We start from the raw sequence: 18,751 nt of genomic DNA, 5'->3' as shown, positions 1-18,751 counted from the left end.
GGAAGAGCACACATCGAGGAATGTCAACATCAAGATCATTTTTGGAAGCTGAATAAATCTGGATACATTTAAATTTAAATGAACTGTGCTTCTTTACATCAGATTTATTCTCAAATGATGGCTGATGGCAGCAAAATACCGTTCCCAATTGTCACCATTTTTATTTGAAAAACATAGAGAGAGTACATTGTCCATGCACTTTTGAATTATTATCTGCTGACACAACAGTCTCAAGTGACTTCCTACAAGTGTACTACAAGAATCATTGTAGTACTTCGACTGCTGCTACAGAATAGACTTTCCTCCCCTTTAGTTAACGGCCATTGAGAAGCCTCAGCAGCTGGGAGTGTCTCCTTGTAGTACACTGGTGAGGGTTAGTTAAATAAGGGTCAGAGGTCAACTCTGACCCTGGTAGAATAGGTTTAATTGACATAGAGCCAACTACCGCCTGTAACATTTGTCTTCTACTATAAGACTAGAAGAGTGTAGGTCTTCACAACAGATGGTTTAGCACCTACTGCAATAACACCACAACTGTCAAATGCAACCAGTGGAAATGTGCAATGCTTTCAATTAAGTTTTTTATAGTATAATGTAAGTTTTAAGAGTATAGAATAGTGTAATAGTATTGTAACCCAGTGCCTAACTGTATGAAGTTAATAAGAAAACAATAAATGGCACAAAAAGTCCAAACTTCTCTATTTGAACAATGTTGAATTGATCTAGAACTACTTTAAAACCATACCTTACCTTCCTCTCCCCTCCAAAACAAAAAAGAGTTGAATCTCACTCAATTGTTGCTCCCAGCTCTCTTACAGTCACTTTATACATGAAAAAAACAGTTAGACATATAACTGCAAAGAATCTGTTGAACATGTGCTGATAGGTTGTAGAAAGTTCAGTGCAGAAAGAGAAAGACTGAAGGACGGTGTAAGGGATCATCAAAGGTCTGTTAGAGACAGGAAACAAACAATCACAGGTTCAAAAGGCTTTATTCATCCTGTATTGTCTAACTAATAGATCATATCATATGAATTCATCTGCAGATGCGCTGGTTCAAGATGAGACTCAACATGTGGCCTGCAACAGACTGGGTCAGCCCTGTTTTTTAGCTTCATAATTGTTGATTCCTTGCAACCCCTACCTGCAGGTTGAAGTGTTTGCAAGTGGTATGACTGTTTGACTTGATTGCTGTTATCGTTTTTTTCAGAGGAAAATTGAAATAGTCACAATTGTATATTGAATTTAATAGGTTTAGTGACTTTATTGTTTTACACTAACAAGTAACTACAGCAGCAGTTGGCATCGGGTGGAAAGGGAAGTAACGTTAACATTAGAAGAAAACAATAGGAGAAAAAGCAGGTTTGTTTATTCATTTAGTCCACTCCATATATAGTCTCGTAAATTGCGCCTTTGTTTTCCCAGGAAATATCTGCCTGCTGGCAGATAGACTTCTATAGTGAAAGTAAAACTTATAGGGAGCTAATCCTCAGCATGGATGGTGTCATAATTCTATAGCCTCTAGCAGAGCAACATTAGCTTTTATTCGGAGTCATGTTTGTGTTACACTGGCAAATATAAATCCAACCTAGTGGCTAACTTTGACTGTCTGCCAATGGAGCTGGAAAAACAGGTGTAAAATGGTGTTTTATCATTTAAACAGTTTATGCATTAACTCTATCTCAACAAACAAGAGAGCTGATTAAGTCATGTGGCTTTCTGCATCACTTCTTTTTTTAAATGGGTAAAGACAATAGACACAGTAAACATTCGGCAAACGTCTATGATTGTAGGTAACTGAGTAAGCCCATGAGGATCGATGGCACATGATTAAGGTTAAGTGTTGTAGTTTCCTCTGCTAACTCAGTGTTTGCTCGTGTAATGTTGCACTGAGCCTCACTAAAAGCACGCCAAATAATATATACAGCAGCTAGAAGCTTGCTGCTGGCAAATCTTTGATTGTCTAATTATGTTAAGCGCCAATAGATGAAATGGTCTGAGAGGTCATAATGAGAGGATAGTTCTGTGTGTGCTTCTGTGGGTGAAAGTGAGAGAAAGTTACAGAGAGGGAAAGATGAGTGAGCAAATTATATACAGATTCAAACACAAGAGGAAGAGAAAATGAAATGAAAGAAATTGAAAATGTATAAGGTGTGATGTTGTAAACAAGATGTATTACTTATACTTCTGTGGTATAAAATGGACTCAAGGTAAAATAATTTTGGCTGTCTTCACTTGGGCTTAATAAATTATGTATTATTATATTACTTGATGTAATAAATATACATGATCATCATTATCAAGTAACAATCACTAAGCCAGAGGTGGAAAAGTTTCTCTGGGTTTGTTTGTTTTGTGGTAAACTATGACAACACTGGATTAACAGTGGATGAAAAAAGCTGTGTGTCGACATTGTTTAACCAAACGTATACGTTTATGGGCCTGGGAACACCTACTGTACATCAAACATGCAAACTCATTTGCAATAGCTAAGTTAGCCCTGCAGATTCAGAGCAGGACATAACAACCAAAGCCATAGGAGTTTTTATCCCAGTAGTCATGAGACCATACTCAGTGATGGACAACTCACACACACACAACAAGTCCTCCAAACTAAATGGAAAAACATTGTCTGTAAGTGCCTTCCAAAACACATACTTTAGGCACAAATATGACTTAATTGCAGCTAGAAAAAGATGGTTAAAAGAAACCAACATCAACTGAACCGCAGCCTCTGGGGTCAAAAGAAGATGCCTTGGACACCCAACCCATTCTGGGCAGGAACATGGCCAATGAATACTAGCCTTAAATGCCCTTTTTTCTTAAAAGAAATGTAATCTTTGATTTTCTCACTTTACCAAAAAACTACTGAACTGTGACCCCGAACCACAACTTGTATCAAACTTTAAACTGTTATGCATCTAATTTGCTATGCAAGCTGCTGGACACATTTCTTCCCCTTTTCTCACTGAAGGGAAAAATATGTTTGTTTTACTCATGGGTTAGTTTTTGGGTTTGAAAAGGAAAGATTGACAGTGCACCTGTGGGCTGCCAACGAAGGAGTGACCCTGAAAAAGAGAGGGGGAAGAAGAGGGGGAGTGGCTGCCTGAGAGGTTCCTCGGCTCTGCAAACCACTTCAGTTCTCACTTGAGTGCCTCTCTTTGGGCCTTAACCCACACAGACCCCCACCTAACTGCTTCAGATTGAAATTCCTCCACTCGGCAAGACCCTGCGCTCCCCTCCTCCCCCCAGCGCTCGGCACACACCAAGGGGCATTCAAAACGCATTAACACCAAATCAATGGGAAACAGTGAAAAAAGCAAAAAAAGAAAGAGAAAAATCTCCTTAGCAACATAATCTAGACGGCCTGACGAGAGAAGTGAAAAGAAAAGAAAAAGAGAGGGGTGGTGGTGCCGTTTAGGGAGGGAAGAAGAATTGGACACAAAGGCTGGGCACACAGACAGGAACAAAATTGAAAATTAACACAGAAGAAACTGTTCCTTTTTTCACGGGAGCACAATCAGCTACATTAAACCAGAGCCAGGCCCCTCCTCCTCGCCTGTCCTTCCCTCGCCTGTGGATAGAGACTCCTGCAGCACTGTGGCCTGTTTCAGAGAACTGTGGAAGGTAGTAACCAAAGACAAATGTTTTCAAATTACCATTAAACATGTTTTAAGTTGCACTAAAATTTAATTGAAAGAAGACAGTTTGCATTAAAATACTTTTTTGAAAACTTTTTTTTATCTTCTTGCGTCTTAAGTGGTTTCTGCATGAATCTTAAAATATGTGTGTGCCTGTGTCTGTGAATGCTCCTGTAACTGGTGTGTGTTTGCAGACCTTATCTGCATGTCCACAAACACTTGCTTGGGATTTAAACTGTCTCGTCTAGCCTTTAGACAAACACTCAGGCTGGCTTAATGAACTCAGGCTCTATGTCTGTGGCAGGACAATGCAGAAGTCCCTGAGAGAGGCTGCCAGTCTCTGTGTGCACTGAGACAAGAGACACAGGATGGTAAATTCATTCTGACTAAACTGAAATAACAACAAAAAATTCAAATATGAAAAAAGCCTATTCTGATAATGCGCTGAGGAAGCACATACACTGTTACTGCCTACCTGTCAGAATTATTATGATGTGTTAATTTGTGTATATTGGAGGGCAATTAGCATGGATGAGGAACTCTGGCCACCAGCAGCCCTGTAAATGACCTCTGACCTCCACTACATGATCAGCCCATTGAGAGGAGGGCCTGCTTTAATTAGGAGGTCATTAAGAGCCAACCTCAACACACCATGGGACCACATAAAGCCAGCTCTCACTCCCACCTGCAATCACAAAATCTGCACTCAAACACAGCTGACTATTCAAACCCCAAACTACCTATGTCTTTTCATTTCAATTTAAGTTCATTTCATTCATGCAACTACCTGAAATTGTTGAGCTTGTGATCTATTTAAAATTAAACTCATGGTTCTACCAATACAAAGTATTTAATCCTCAGTCTCAGAATACAAATGTTATATTTGAGCAGCTTAGGCAAAAATCACAAGACAAAAATGAAGCAAAAATAAACTGATATGTGATTGGCTGACAGGTAAAAAGGTTACACTCTGGTCATGCTTCAAAGGATGAAATATAGAGGAAATGGAAATTTGAAAAAAAGTATGAAAGGCGGGTGATCACCAGAGAGCTGAACAGAGTCTGAAGAGGTGAAACAACAAAGTCAGATAGAGTATAAAGGTGAGAGAACATAGATGACAAGAGAAAGAGTGATTCCAGACCCCTTTTATTCACGCCTCTGATTTCACACTCGCACAAAGAGCTTTGGGGACGTTTCATCCTTTTCACATTTCTTCTGCATTTAGTCAGTGTTATTCTGCAGTGCAGTGTCTCCTATATGGGAGAGGGAGCGCTGCCCGGAGAGGAGTCAGCTCCATTCACAGCTTTATAAATCACCTCAGCATGCGCAGACCGTGGCCAATCGGCCAATTACGCCCCCCTGACACACCGGGGCTGATAAAGAAGGCCCAGGACAATGGGATCACAGGCCAGATAAACGACCCTTTAATGAAGTCGCCCACAAAACAGGCCAAAACCGCGCGCCCCACTTACGTATTCCATCATGCCGTTGCCCTCACATTTCCTCTTGCTCAGCCGCCACGGCAGGCACAGCTGGGGAGAGGGAGACACAGAGAAAGAGAGGCAGAGTGAGAGAAAAAGGAGAGAAAAATGACTCTGTGCTCTGACACTGCTAAGCCCCCCACCCAAGGCCCCTTTCAGACTTTTGGCCGAACAAAAGCATCTGTTGCCATACTGTGCCGCTCAGACCCCCCTTAACACACACGCATACTCAAGCCGGGTGAGGAGCCTCGCAGGAGCTAAAAAAGGCAGCACTGGGCCGTATGCAGCTGAGGCTGCTCACCTTGTGGCACAACCTTTTGTGCGCCCCATTCCAGGAGCTTCTCCATCCATCTTTGTGTCTCTGGGACAAATAGAGAGAGAGAGAGAGAGAGAGGGAGGGAGAGAGAGAGAGGGAGAGAGAGAGAGAGACAGAGAGACGGAGAGTGGGAGAAACTTTGTATGACAGAGTGAGAGAGAGGGGCAAAAGACTGCAGCTGCAGGATGAATAGGAGAGAGAATGAAGGGATGAGGTGGGAGTGAGAGAGAGAGAAGGGGGCAGCTGCAGGGTGGTCCCACCCCTCTGTCCCTCCACCTCTAGAGTGTTGTTTGGCTTCTCTTTTGGATTCAGAACACAAACAACTTCACGCTACGCGCTACAACAGCAGACTGCTACTGTAGCACTGCTGAAAGTGCACACACGGATGAAAGAATGTTCACTGAGAAGAACAGAGGTGTATATGTATCTGTGTTCCACATGTAAACCATCAGCAGAGAGGAGACGGAAGAGATTTTGAGTTAATAAAACCCCTCAACATCTACTTTCCCCCTTTATTTCCCCTGAAGATGGTTCAGTTAAGTTCAGTTCAATTTGATTTGTACAGCACCAAATCATAACAAAAGTTATCTCAGGACACTTTCAAATAGAGCAGGTCTAGACAATACTCCTTTTTTTATTTACAGAATCCTAACACTTCCCATCATGAGTAAGCACTTGGGAACAGAGACAAGGAAAAACCGGAACCTCAAGCAGTCCCCGGCTCTACGTGGCCGGCCATCTGCCTTGATTCAAATCAGCTTCAAATCACACTTTGTCTGACAGAATCCTATACTGTATATTCTGTATCATTGCTCTTCATTGAAGATATAAGATGTTTACACTGACTGTTGCATAGCCAGTCCATCAGGTTAAAACACTCATGATGTCTTGTGCACCCTTCTATATACATATCCCCCAAATTCAGCTTATTGTTTGGTACCTTTGGAAACTTTGGGATCTCCACTGAATTTAAAATAAAGTTCTCTGTGTGTGAATGATGGGTTTGTCTTGACTGACCCACTGGCAGGCAGCTGCTTGTCTGAATGGACACATGAATAACGGTGAGCTGGAGACACAAAAAATAATGCAAGAACTGTATAACACAAACAACAAATATAATAAAATAAAATGTCATTACAAAGGTTTATAAATAATTTACTTTGAAAGGCCATACCACAGTGTTAGAGCCATTTATACAGTTTATTATGTATAAGAAGCTCTTTAGTTTCATTGCACAATGCTTAATTAGGACCAATAATGACTGCAGTGATTTCTGACTTCTGACTGGTTAAAATATATAACATGTTCTCTGTTGCACTTACTGTAGTTAAAGTTATGGAGCCTGGAGAGCACATTAGTCTTTGACCGTGCTTGATGTCCTTGACGTGGTTTTATGTGTTTTGTTACCTTTTTTATTTTTGTTTTTTGAAGTTTTTCAGTAAATGGTTTCATTAAAAAATATGGACTACAGAGCACACACCAATTATATGCTTGGGGAATAAGGATTTGGCTTCTATGCGTTGCTCTACTTATTTATTTATGGTAATTAGACTCAGTTTCCCCCTTATTAGATACACATAGCTAAAACTAATGCAGTCTAATACAACAGTAACTATACTGCATTATACAGAGAGTGTTTCTGTTCAAATTTGGTCGGAAAAAATCATAATAACACCTGTCAATGTAAGGCAATACAGTTCAACAGCACGGCAGGCTCCAAAATGACTGTATAGTTAAATTAATACCTCTCTAAAACCGTCTGAACAAAAACTGAACATTATAAGCCACATAAAGGGAGGATTTATTGTAGGACTGTTGTCTTAGACTGAATTCGTGTTTGCTATATGTGCCTAGTAAACCTGCAACTGAGTGTATACTGAAAATACATTTTTCTTTCTTTAGCTCATTATTTTGGACTTGGTAAGAGAAAACATAATAACACATAAGACTTGCCTGCTACTTTTTTCATTAATTTAACTTTTAGAAAACCACGTACATCCAAATTTGGTGATTTTTAATTTTTCAGGAAAGCTAAAGGATTAAGTGAGTGAGATTTTTATTTTTTGTTATTCTAAAGCACAATAAAATCTAAATAGCAATTGCATTACGGGAAAAATGCATTGTAACAAAGCTTAAAATAAGGCTGTCTTTCGTATCTCGTGAAAAGTTTGTAGATAACATGGTTCTCACAGGACAGCAATGAAAAGCTGAAAACAAAACATAATGTTATGGTGGACCAAAAAAAATTATATTTATTATTTATTTTAGTTTCTTTACCAATGACAGTTCAAATATTGCTTTAATTGCTTTCTTTATAATCATTAAAATGAGAGAGCTATGGGCATTTTTTTTTGGAAGAATAAACTGATGATTATCACAGCTGAAGGTGCTGGAAGGGTGTCACCAAGTTCAAATCCCTCCGCCCATTCCTCCCTTCCCTGGAGGAGAGTCACGGTGTCCAGCGGTCGTCCTCTCCGTCATCGGACACCACGGGCCGAACCTCAGGCCGCCTCACCCCGACCCACTTCTTCGTACTTTGGAAATGTAACCTTGCTCCTGAAGAAAACTTATTATGGATTAAACTAAAATACTCTTTCATTAAAAGATACTTTACTTTGAGATAAAGCACCTTTGTCTAAAATCCTTCCCTTCATCACCACGAGGCCTAAAGCCTTTTTAGTGAGGATCCTCCACTGAAGTTCGTGTGTGTTTTTCTGATTTATATGTAGATCAGGTCTCATCCAAAGATGAACCTACAGTATCCTCACTGTAGAGATATCTTTTCTCCAGCCACACAAACATCCCTCACTCACACTTAAAACAAATTTACTCTCTTGGGCATTGTCATGCTTCAGAATGAGACTTTTAAGAGTGTGTTTAGCATTCAGGTTTGGTCATTCATTCCCCTCTGTCTCCGCCAAGAAATCTTTGTTCAGACGCTCCTCTTCAAACCTTGGAGTGTCAGGAGGGGCGGGGGGATCGATTTGATTCTAATCGGACCATGAAAAGAACATGATCTAACTACTTTCAGACCGGAGTATATTTAGGCCCACTCCTCTTTACACTCTCCCTCTCTCCATTCTCCCCCCTACTTTAGTTCAGGCACAATGAAGCTGGCCAATTTAAAAAGCTTTGAATGTCTCGTCAATGACTTTGTGAATACAGGGTAGAGAGATTTGGAGAGGAGGAGAGTGAGAGACGGAGTGAGGAAAGCAGGGAAAAAGAGGGGGAAATGGAGGAAAAAAAGGCCAGGGAGCAGACATAAAAATTCCAAGAGTTGTTTAAGCGTGGGTGGGTTCATTTGCATGACAGCGCCATGTGAATAAGACTGACCTCTTGGACCGCCCCAGTGCTAGGCCGAGCTGCAGCCTGACGTGCAGGCTTTGACCCAGCTCATTGACTCTGAATGGATACTCTGTCAAAGGGAGGGACCTTGCAGCTCTCAGCCGGACAAGCATCTGCAGACCTCCTGTTTGACACCCAGCTACCTCTATTTCCATCCCTACTTCCGTGCACACACACACACACACATATATATAGACACATTCACCAAACCATTAGGCAAATCTCCAAAACTCTCTTATCAACGACCCCCAGGCCTGCAGGAAGAATCACACACAGTGAAAAGATGAAGTAAACATCCATAGAAACAGCTAAAACATTTGCAAAGAGCTTTTTTTTTACTTCTTCAGAACAAACACACACACACACACACACACACACAGACACGACAGGTGCAGCCAAAGCTCTTGCACGTGCAGGCCCCATCAACACGCTTCACTTGATAGCTCTATGATTTACTGCAACAGGCAGGTGAGAGGACATAGAGTGGACCAGGGGGGTGACTGAGCGATGTAGTCTGCATACAAATCTTGGTAGCTGCCCCGAACTCCCCCTCAACCCCATACAAAGTTGTGACTCTGTGCAAACACAAAGCTCAGTCAGCTTACAAACACCCTCTCCATTTATCTGGCTGGCACAGAGTTGGGACGATGCAGACAGGCGCTCCTGGCCCTGACCTCCACCGTCTAGATACGTTGAAAAGGAAGCCCACTGCACTTGGAAATGCAAGCAGCGTGAAGCAAAACACTTCATTTCTATGAATTAACTTGCTCTCAAAGAAATAAAAAACAGTGTCGTGCAATGAATGGCTGATAATGACAAGGGTGGTGCAGATTTTTGTTTGAAAAAATCTATGTTTGAGCGCTCTAAATCACAAACTAATTTGTTCCAGCATCCAGATCATCAAATTTCAGCACCTTTGTCTAAAATTTACTAAAGCTTGTTTTATGACATGCAGATTACAGAAGCAATTCATGTGGATTTCATGCCAATGAATGTTGTTGTGGACGCTCCAGGTAGGACAGGTAGGAGGTAGAAAGCCTACATGGAACGGGCTGTGCAGGTGGTTGAGGTCATGAACAACCTTAATCATGTGGTAAAAATCAGACATCTTAAATATTGATTTCTAATCATTTTTACTACTGTATGGCAAGTTTTACTTTTTATTCTTTGCATTGTGTGGAGTGGAAAAAAGGTTACTGTATGCTAAAGATTCATCTTTACTTAATGTGACTTTGTTGATGTGGTAGAACTGAGGCAGACAGAGTTTATGGGTGATGATGAATAAAGTTACATTTAAGGTTAGAAAGAAATTTCTCTCAGCTCTTTTTCTCATACTTTGACCACAATACGTTTAACCCAGTGGTGGGAGTACTGAGCTCTATTGAAATAAAAGTAGGAATACTAGAATATAAAACCATCAAAAGTACTAATTATACAGAGTGGCCCCTTTAATACTGTTATATTTATCATGTATATTATTTAAATATCATTACTGATGCATTAATGTGTTTTTTAATTATATTTATTTAATTTATCATGTTTTATAATGACTAAAAATAGCTGACAGATAACTGGAGTGGAGGAAAAAGGACAATATTTCCCCCTGAAATGTAGTAAAAGTACAAAATTATTTATTTTTAAAAAAAGGGGTACCTCCAAATTGTACTGTAAATACATACAAATATACACAGCACTTACATTCCACCACTAGCTAAACCATATTTAAGGGACGCTACCGATATATGAATGTTTGATTTTCTGAAATACCTCTCCTGCCCCCAAACTTGTCATAGTATAAAAAGCACACAGCAGCAGTAAAGAAAGCAACAGTGATTTCCCTACTTTAACATGTCAAATGTCTGCTGAAAAAAAGGGTATTGGTGTAGATTTAATTAATACAATAAATTAATTTTTCTATCTTGTCATGTCTCAATCAACGGTGCAATTTGTTTTGAACCGTACTGACTGAGTATAAGACAGTAAGTATAAATAAACATAGAGACAAAAACCTAAATATGGTCTAAAAAACTTCACTTTTAAGACCCAGATCACTTTATAGATTTAATTTATTCTATTTTATTTATTCATAGATTTTTTTATTTGTTTCTTCATAATGGATTCTATTTGTCTTCCTTTTAGGAATAAATTGCCCAAAGTCCATTAAAACAATGTGAAAATAGGCTTTCAATCTCTGAAACTGAAATGGGGAAAGGCGCCTCCGAGTACAACATATAGCATTTAAATATAAGTTTAGATTTAAGACATTTACAATGACTGATATTCCATATCCTAATTTGACTGCACTAGCTTACTAAACAAGTATATTTAGCATGTTGTATCATGAAGAAAACTCAAAATAGCTCAAAATGGGACATTTACACACACTGAAACAGAATCATATGAATTATACAAAGCTGTAAATATCACACATTCAACAGAGTTCTAGGCTGTGTTCCTGTGGAGGGCGTCTCTGTGCCGCTGCTATACGCCTGACGACTCACTGAGCTGGAGGTTGGATGCAGCTGCCCAACCAACTCCAGCCAGTTCATGTGATGCCCCAAACTGCACAATTAGCTGCCTGTTGTATAATAAGCTCTGCTAGGCTTACACCTTATGAGTTTCTCTGCTATCAAACCTTGTGATGCCCTCCACTGATGTCTAATGTTGGAAGAAAACAGAAAATGTGCATATTTACTTTGAAATTATTTTGAAAATGTCTTCCTGCAAGTTTTAGTTTTAGTCTGAGCTCTGTATGTGAGAGTTACACAATTAAGACCGCTGACAGTAAATGACATTCTGTGGCTGCCTGCTGCCAATTAACATATATAAATCTGATAATCCTCTCATAAAGAGAACCACACGCACTGATGGGAAGGAACACATTCACGAGAAATACAAGGAGGATTTAAATTACATTGGCTTGTGTTTTCGCAGAACTGTGGAATGAATATAAATGAACACCGAAATGACAACAGCTGTAACGATGATGGCGACAAAAACAGAGGAAAAATCAGATCGATGCTTTCTTCATTGTCCAAATGAGCAAAATAAGCCTCCAAGTCTCAGACTGCGGCTGGATCTTGACAGCTCACTCTCTACCTCCCTTTAAACTTGTGAACATCTTGCAATAAATCACATTAGAGGAACACATCCATAATAATAGATAGAAAAAATGTGTGGGCATCATCTCAATTAAGGAACATGTAAGCTATTCCTATTAGCTTGAAAGCCTCTTTTTGACCTTAAAAGCGGGAAACTAGGATGAGGTTAGAGCGACAAGCTGCCCGAGAGACACTCACAGGCAACAGTGAAAATCAACATAATGACAAGCTCTACTCAACATGACACTTTTCCTAATCAATATTAAATCTGAAGAGAGTACACACAGAAAAATAAATCTGAAATATTATTTATTTAAAAATAAAAGTCCCTGTTTAAGCAGTTTGGACCCATGAAAGCCTTCAACTGTCCTCATTGGCTACATTTTGCATTAATTGTGGAGAACAGCAAAATGGATGCTATAAAACTAAAAAGCTTCATGTTTGTTTCCTATGTGCTGATTTGGATTAAGGGTTTATTTTGGGGTGTTACTCTTACAGGAAAAGTTCAAACATCCCATCAGGCAGTGGGGAAAAAAACAGTGATTGACAGGTATAAGGTGCTGGTAACATGCGGATGAAACATTTTGGTTTGTTTGCTTCTTCACAGTCTGATAAACAGAGGACAGAGAGATTGCGGTCCATGTCTATTCATGGCCCCGGCCGACGACAAAAGACGCGGCCCGGACACACATTCCAGTCTGCTTCCGCTCCAGCACACAAGCTCAATCCCGCGGATTTCCCCTTTCAAAGGGAGAAAAAAGGGGCTACAATATCACCTCCTTTAGACTGAGGGAGAGACTGGTCGGGGTAACCCGGTGGAGGGACTCCTGTCATTCACTCCTTGAAACATTTCCTGATTTAGGTTTCGCGGGAAGTCAGGATCTCTCTGTCGTGAGCAGAGGAGGGGTGAGAACCTTTCAGGTTTGGTTGAGGTTGTTCAGGAAGGAGAAGATTGGTTTCCTTCTATAACTGCAAATGTTTTTAATTTGTGAATTTGAGCTTAAAAAAAAATTGTCCGTGGTAGGAATGTTCTTTTTGTGTAGATGTGCACGTTTTCAGGCAAAGTCTGCAAGCGTCATTCTGAATCCAAATAGTTCTTGTAAAAGGCCAATCATTAAGGAAGATAGAGCAGCATCTTGATCTTCTTGGGAACCAGTGAGGAGCACAGTAATGAGTCCTTACAGCTGATAACTCCTGCGGGAAGAACATGCACTACAAAGTGACCAACAATGGAATAGCTTCCTATGACAAAAACGATGGAATAATCTCAGGACTATTTGACAACTCAAGCAAGAAAAGATTGAAATAAGGGCTGTTCTGTGCTGCCTCTGTAATGGCATTTGCTTAGTCTTTTGGAAACAACAGAGGAGGCCGAGGGACAAATCAGGGCTCGAACAATAAGCTTTGATAAAGACATTTCTCCCGGGAGCTTAACCGTGATCGGCGTCACTATCAGTCGGTGTTTATCTCATTTTCGAGGCTCGTTAATTGTGTGTGGCCATAAAGCGCAGACGCATACACATGCTGCGTTGAGTGTGGACATCCAGACACACTCGTTGGCGCAGGGGCACACTTCAGTCTGGAGTGTCTGGTCTGAGCAGCTCTGTGAGACTGAGAAGCGTCTCCCTAATTAGAGGGAGCCTGGTGCAGGACATCTCTATAGGCCATCAACAGGGCCCTCGCTGGCTTTGTTCAGCAGCCTCTTCTTACACTGAGCCTGTCACTTTACTTTTCTATAGGACTGAGGGCCGCGCTCCCTAACAACGTTGTCTGTTCCCAATCACAGAAACAGTTTGTGGACATTTTTTAAGGACAGAGCTGCGACACACCAGTCCTATAATGAAAGAGAAGTTGTTTCCTGATTCATTTTTTGCACCAAACTGTAAACGTTAGCTTATTGATCTCAACTGGCAAACTGAAGAAGCTCATAAACTCCTAGTGTGCCGCATTAAAAGGGACTGCTTTCCTTTGTTTATCAGGCTAAGTTGTCACGCGTTTTAAAATGTAATTATTTCCAACTCATTTTTGCATAGAAACCTAATTATTCACTGAGATATAAATTAGATTCCACATTCATGGAGACTATGAACCCCCTAAACTCCTGCAGGATGCTATTCACTGGCAAGTCCTCTTTCTCTCCCTCGCTCCCCTTTTCTCTGCAAACCATGAGACGGAGAGTAGCCACTGCAGCTGCTATTCACATCAACCAGATAATTGTTAATGAAAAGTCATTGCGTGGCATTATGTTGTCCACAGGATCATTGTTCATTTTCCCCCATCGCCATTGAGATCTATATGGAGGACCAGAGCGTTTCCTTTGAGTTTTGGTATTCAGGATCTGTTGCCTGGTAACTAATAAAGGGGCAAATCATCCACTGTATTGGCCAAGATGGGCCGCAGACTGGCCCTGCACAACAATGCAAGGTTTGTAAAAAGGCGTTGATACAAGTTAATGACGCTTGTTCAACAAAACATTAATGGACTTCTTCACGGTATAATATGGCATGGGATGCGATGTGAATGAGAGGGGGGAACTTTAGCACTGCACTTTAACAAGTTTGTGTGTTTTTACTACTGGGAGGAGCTGGCACACACACACACACACACACACACACACACACACACACACACACACACACACCTTTTCCCCCCTCTTTGATGCACTTACTGCACACAGACTCTCATACTAGAAATTTTGTTTTCCACTGAGGGGAATAAACTAACCGACCTCTGAGGAGAACCAACTTTTTACTTTAAAATCCCCTGTTTAAATTTAATTTTCATGTTACTGAATAGGCCTGTGATTAATTGCCCATCAACATGATTTGAAAAGGGGGTGAATAGTGGAGGGTAACCGCTGCACTATGAAGTAAAAGGCGCACCACACTGGAGAGAAAGAAGAGGCAAGTGAGAGGTGGGGCCCTGAGAGCTTTACACATTTCTGAAATTCTCTTTTTTTTTATCTAACATTTAAACAGTGAGTGATATTGCCCATTTGTTGAACAGGCTTCTTAACCGAAGCGGACAAAAAAACTGCAGCCTTGTCACCCCGAGCAGAATAAAGGGAATCAAAGGATTTTTCCCTTAAATGGACTAATTTTCTCCTTGAATTATGAAAGTAATGGCTAGGTAACAGCCTGTGCTCAGTACCCGACGGCTTAATGCTTCCTAAATCCTTCCACGTGGCTCCACTAGTCCTGGCAATTAGGCCTCATTATAGCCTCATAAAGGATCTCATTTGTGGGATTACTTAATAGACAATGAAATTTTATCGTGCAGAATTATGGAAAAATAATATTAGAGCTCGCATGGTGTGATGAGGGCGCGCGCCACGCATCATTCCGCTTGGTTTGCTCTCTCTCTCTCTCTCTCTCTCTCTCTCTCTCTCTCTCTTGTTTCAGACTGTTATCTGTACCATAACAACTCTGTGCGTCTTCCTTGTCAAACGCTGGATTCACTTTATTATAGCAATTACTGTCTGTGTGACAGACATGTTGGGTTTGTGTTATCATTATTGTGGTTGGATTTTAAAGACTTTCTAATTCTTTCAAAGACTGCATTTTAACTCCCGTTCAATGCGCACTTCAGTCGCCTGCTTGCTGTAATCACTTGCTCCATAATGAGGCGGTTTGTAGATTTTTAAAGGAAAAGAGCTGCAATATAAACAAAAAAGGGACTTATTCAAACTTGGGATGCCCAAAAGGCCTGTTCAACTAGTTTTTTGTGTGTGTGTGTCTCTGAGGTCAGTGGAGAAACTGACACATGTTGTTGTGTTGGACCTGGACCTACTGACGGCTCGCCTCTGTCTGAAGGTCCGAGGCGTTACTTGGCAGATGAAAGCAGAAGCTAAACCTACCGGTGACCCGCCTGGGGATCAAACTCGCTAATTATTGTCACAAGATGAGGGATTAACGCATTTCTGAAATAGCTGCCTGTTTACCCCAGCACAGACCAGCCATTATAAACACTTTCTAATTGAATCCTAATCGCCATCAAATAACCGCAGCCCAGACTCGCCAGCGGTTCATAATTCTTTAATTGCTGGAAGTGTAACCTGGACCAACAGGATTCAAAGCAGTATGATTAGGCTGCGAAGCAATTAGTGGCGTGCTCAATTCCTTAAATCGCATTTGGTGAAAAAATAAATCGACTATGGACTAAAAAGGTCAAGTAAATCATATAGCTTTCCTAAACATGTCAGAATTATTGTCATTCATTTTAAAGAATAAAGGAATTTTAATTGATCTAAAAATGAAATAATGATCAAATCAGCTTTAGTCAATTTGAATCTTAAACGGTGATTATTCACTGTAGTCTGTATTATAAACTACAGACAGAGTCCAGGTTATTTCTGGTTCAGTTTCCAGCTGCACCTGCTCCAACAGGTTCTTCTATTAGCTGCTTCTAGTTTATCTGATGTATTTAATGCGTGTTTCTATTTTTAAGTTTAATAGTTTAAAATAGCAGGTGTTTCCAAATTAAATTTTACAGTTTCAGATGGATATCTGACCAATTCCTATAAAACCCTGTCAATCCAAGTTCCACACCATAAATACATAATTTAGCAACATTTGTGAAATATTATTTTTAAGCTTTATTTTATTTTGTTAAATTGTTTTAAAATGATGGATTTGGAGTTATTTTGTGTCTGCTGCAGAAAGTCAGTGCAGTTCATAAATATATATATATAACTAAATATTTTACTGTGGCTGGTTACATTATTCTAGTGCCCAAGACTTTTACTAAATTCGGGGATAAAAAACCTAAATCTGCAAGTTGTGATTGGAGGCCAACGGAGACATCACGTGGTTTGGGTCGCTGACAGTATAAACCCTTGGAGACGGGTGCGCACGTGGGTGACGCTGCAGGGCCAACCCTCTTCGGGGTCCCTTTTGTTGAACCATCAAACATAAGCACCTTTGGAGATCCCGAGGGGTTCAGATGAGAAACAGCTATCATCTTGTGCACGGAGTGATCACTTATCAGCGGCGCAACCATGTCGAGGTCTTTTTACGTTGATTCTTTAATAATCAAGGATACGGTGCGACCTGGACCAATCGAGCATCCAGGACAAGAGTTCCTTATTCCCATCAGCATGCACTCTCCGAGCGTAATGACGGTCACCGCTCCGGTGTGCCCATCCAGGAAAAACGGGACTTTCTGTGTTTGCCCGCTGTGCGTCACGTCCCACATCCACTCTTCCCGCAGCGGCATTCCCATGCTGAAGAGTCAGTTTCCAGGAGCGGAGGCACAGTACTGTCAGAGAATAGCTCACCAGCAGTCTCCTGCACTCGCGCACCCGGGACACACACCTGTCTGCACGCCCACCTTCAGCGTCACAGATCCCAGGAGATACCACTGTCTTTCTATTGGTAAGCCACCTGTTTGCTACAGTCTCAGCTGACAGCTAGGAGCACTGCTCGGCACCTGTTTGAGTCTTCATGATGTACTTTCAGGCAATTACATTAATGTCAACACTCCGTGTCAACTTTACGCACAAAGATTTACGCGCGATGTTTTGCTCCATCTGAATCTTTGACTGAGTTTAGACCTGTAGCCTTCTAAAAGTTAAACGTCTGACTTAAAAAAATGTTTTTCTCTCCAACAGGCGCCTCCGAGAACAGCCACATACAGAATGGCAAGAGGATGCGCACGGCTTTTACAAGCACGCAACTCCTGGAACTTGAAAGGGAGTTTTCCACGAACATGTATCTTTCGAGACTCAGAAGAATCGAAATCGCCACATATTTGAACCTGTCAGAGAAACAGGTGAAAATCTGGTTTCAGAACCGCAGGGTGAAGCATAAGAAGGAGGGGAAAGCCACCCAAAGGACCGCGCACAGCGGTTGCAAGTGCACAACCGGTCACACAGACTATTCAAGGTCAGAGGACGAGGAGTCTCTATCTCCGGCCTCTGCTGAGGAGGAGAAAGAAGTGTCACCCATCTGAGAGCGTCGCGACTTCCCAATTCCCACTGCTGGCACTTACTGTTACAGTTCTGGGTTAGGGCATCACAGCAACCTCTGGGCCAAAAATCTCCCGCATGAAGAGTGTACTTTTAAAATGAAATATGTGGATACATGTTTTAACGCCGTTGTGAAATATTGGGAAACGTGACCTATGTATTGATGTATTTTGACCCCTTCAGGGTTCTCACCTATACCCAGGTCTAGTTAATTATCCTCAGTAAATGTTTTCAATTATTGCCTGATATCCCATCACTGTCAGTGAGGTTGTGTGGTAATGAAAGCCCTTAGAAATAGCATAGGCCTAACCTGTGTGGAACCTGTACGCAACAATTTGTAAACTATGTATATCTGTATTTATTGTAATAAACATGAGTTGACCTAAGAAACTGTCAATGTGTTGTCTTACTATGATCAATGATGTGTTCACTCACAAAAACGAAGGACTTAACACTGGTAATATTTTTATTACTAATAAGTATTTGAAAAAATATATAAAAAAATATATAAAATATATATGTATTTTTGCATCTATGCAAGTTGAGATACTATATTAAAACGGGCCACAGAAATAAATGTCCTACATTTTGCAATGAATATAAATACCTTACATAGACTATATCATTATGATTATTAGCAATTTGTCATCACATACTGATTGCCAGGAGGCACTGGCATATAGTTGTGATATAGCAGTAAAAAAATCTCCTACTATATGAGAGTAATATATATCAATAGTATCACCTGTGTAATGTAATGCTAAATTGAGCTTATTTACATAGATGTACACATGAGTGGACAAAATACTTGAAACACCTTTTAATATAATGCAATCAGGTAAAACACTAACTCCAGTTTAAAAAGTGACAAAACAATTGGATCAGTTCGTCTGAGTCTCAAC

The 18,751-nt window shown here is 40.7% G+C and overlaps 1 protein-coding gene across 1 annotated transcript; it reads left to right on the top strand.

Annotated features, from left to right (window-relative positions):
* The first annotated feature begins 16,517 nt into the window (after window positions 1-16,517).
* Window positions 16,518-18,279, top strand: gsx2 (GS homeobox 2). Its single transcript, XM_051376312.1, has 2 exons — window positions 16,518-17,256; window positions 17,493-18,279. The coding sequence occupies exons 1-2, from the start codon at window positions 16,881-16,883 to the stop codon at window positions 17,831-17,833; spliced, it is 717 nt and encodes a 238-aa protein (XP_051232272.1). The 5' UTR covers window positions 16,518-16,880; the 3' UTR covers window positions 17,834-18,279.
* The last annotated feature ends 472 nt before the right edge of the window (window positions 18,280-18,751 follow it).

The sequence above is a fragment of the Dicentrarchus labrax genome, unplaced genomic scaffold (genome assembly GCF_905237075.1).
Source record: "Dicentrarchus labrax unplaced genomic scaffold, dlabrax2021, whole genome shotgun sequence".
Taxonomy (NCBI): domain Eukaryota; kingdom Metazoa; phylum Chordata; class Actinopteri; family Moronidae; genus Dicentrarchus; species Dicentrarchus labrax.
The sequence above is the reverse complement of the archived record's forward strand: the minus strand, read 5'-3'. Positions and strand labels throughout refer to the sequence as shown.

What these genes read in the sequence shown, in the direction of transcription:
- gsx2 (XM_051376312.1), top strand. Translation starts at nt 16,881, where the DNA reads ATGTCGAGGTCTTTTTACGTTGATTCTTTAATAATCAAGGATACGGTG. An exon ending in ATACCACTGTCTTTCTATTG is followed by an intron (nt 17,257 to 17,492) that starts GTAAGCCACCTG and finishes TCTCTCCAACAG; the next exon opens with GCGCCTCCGAGAACAGCCAC.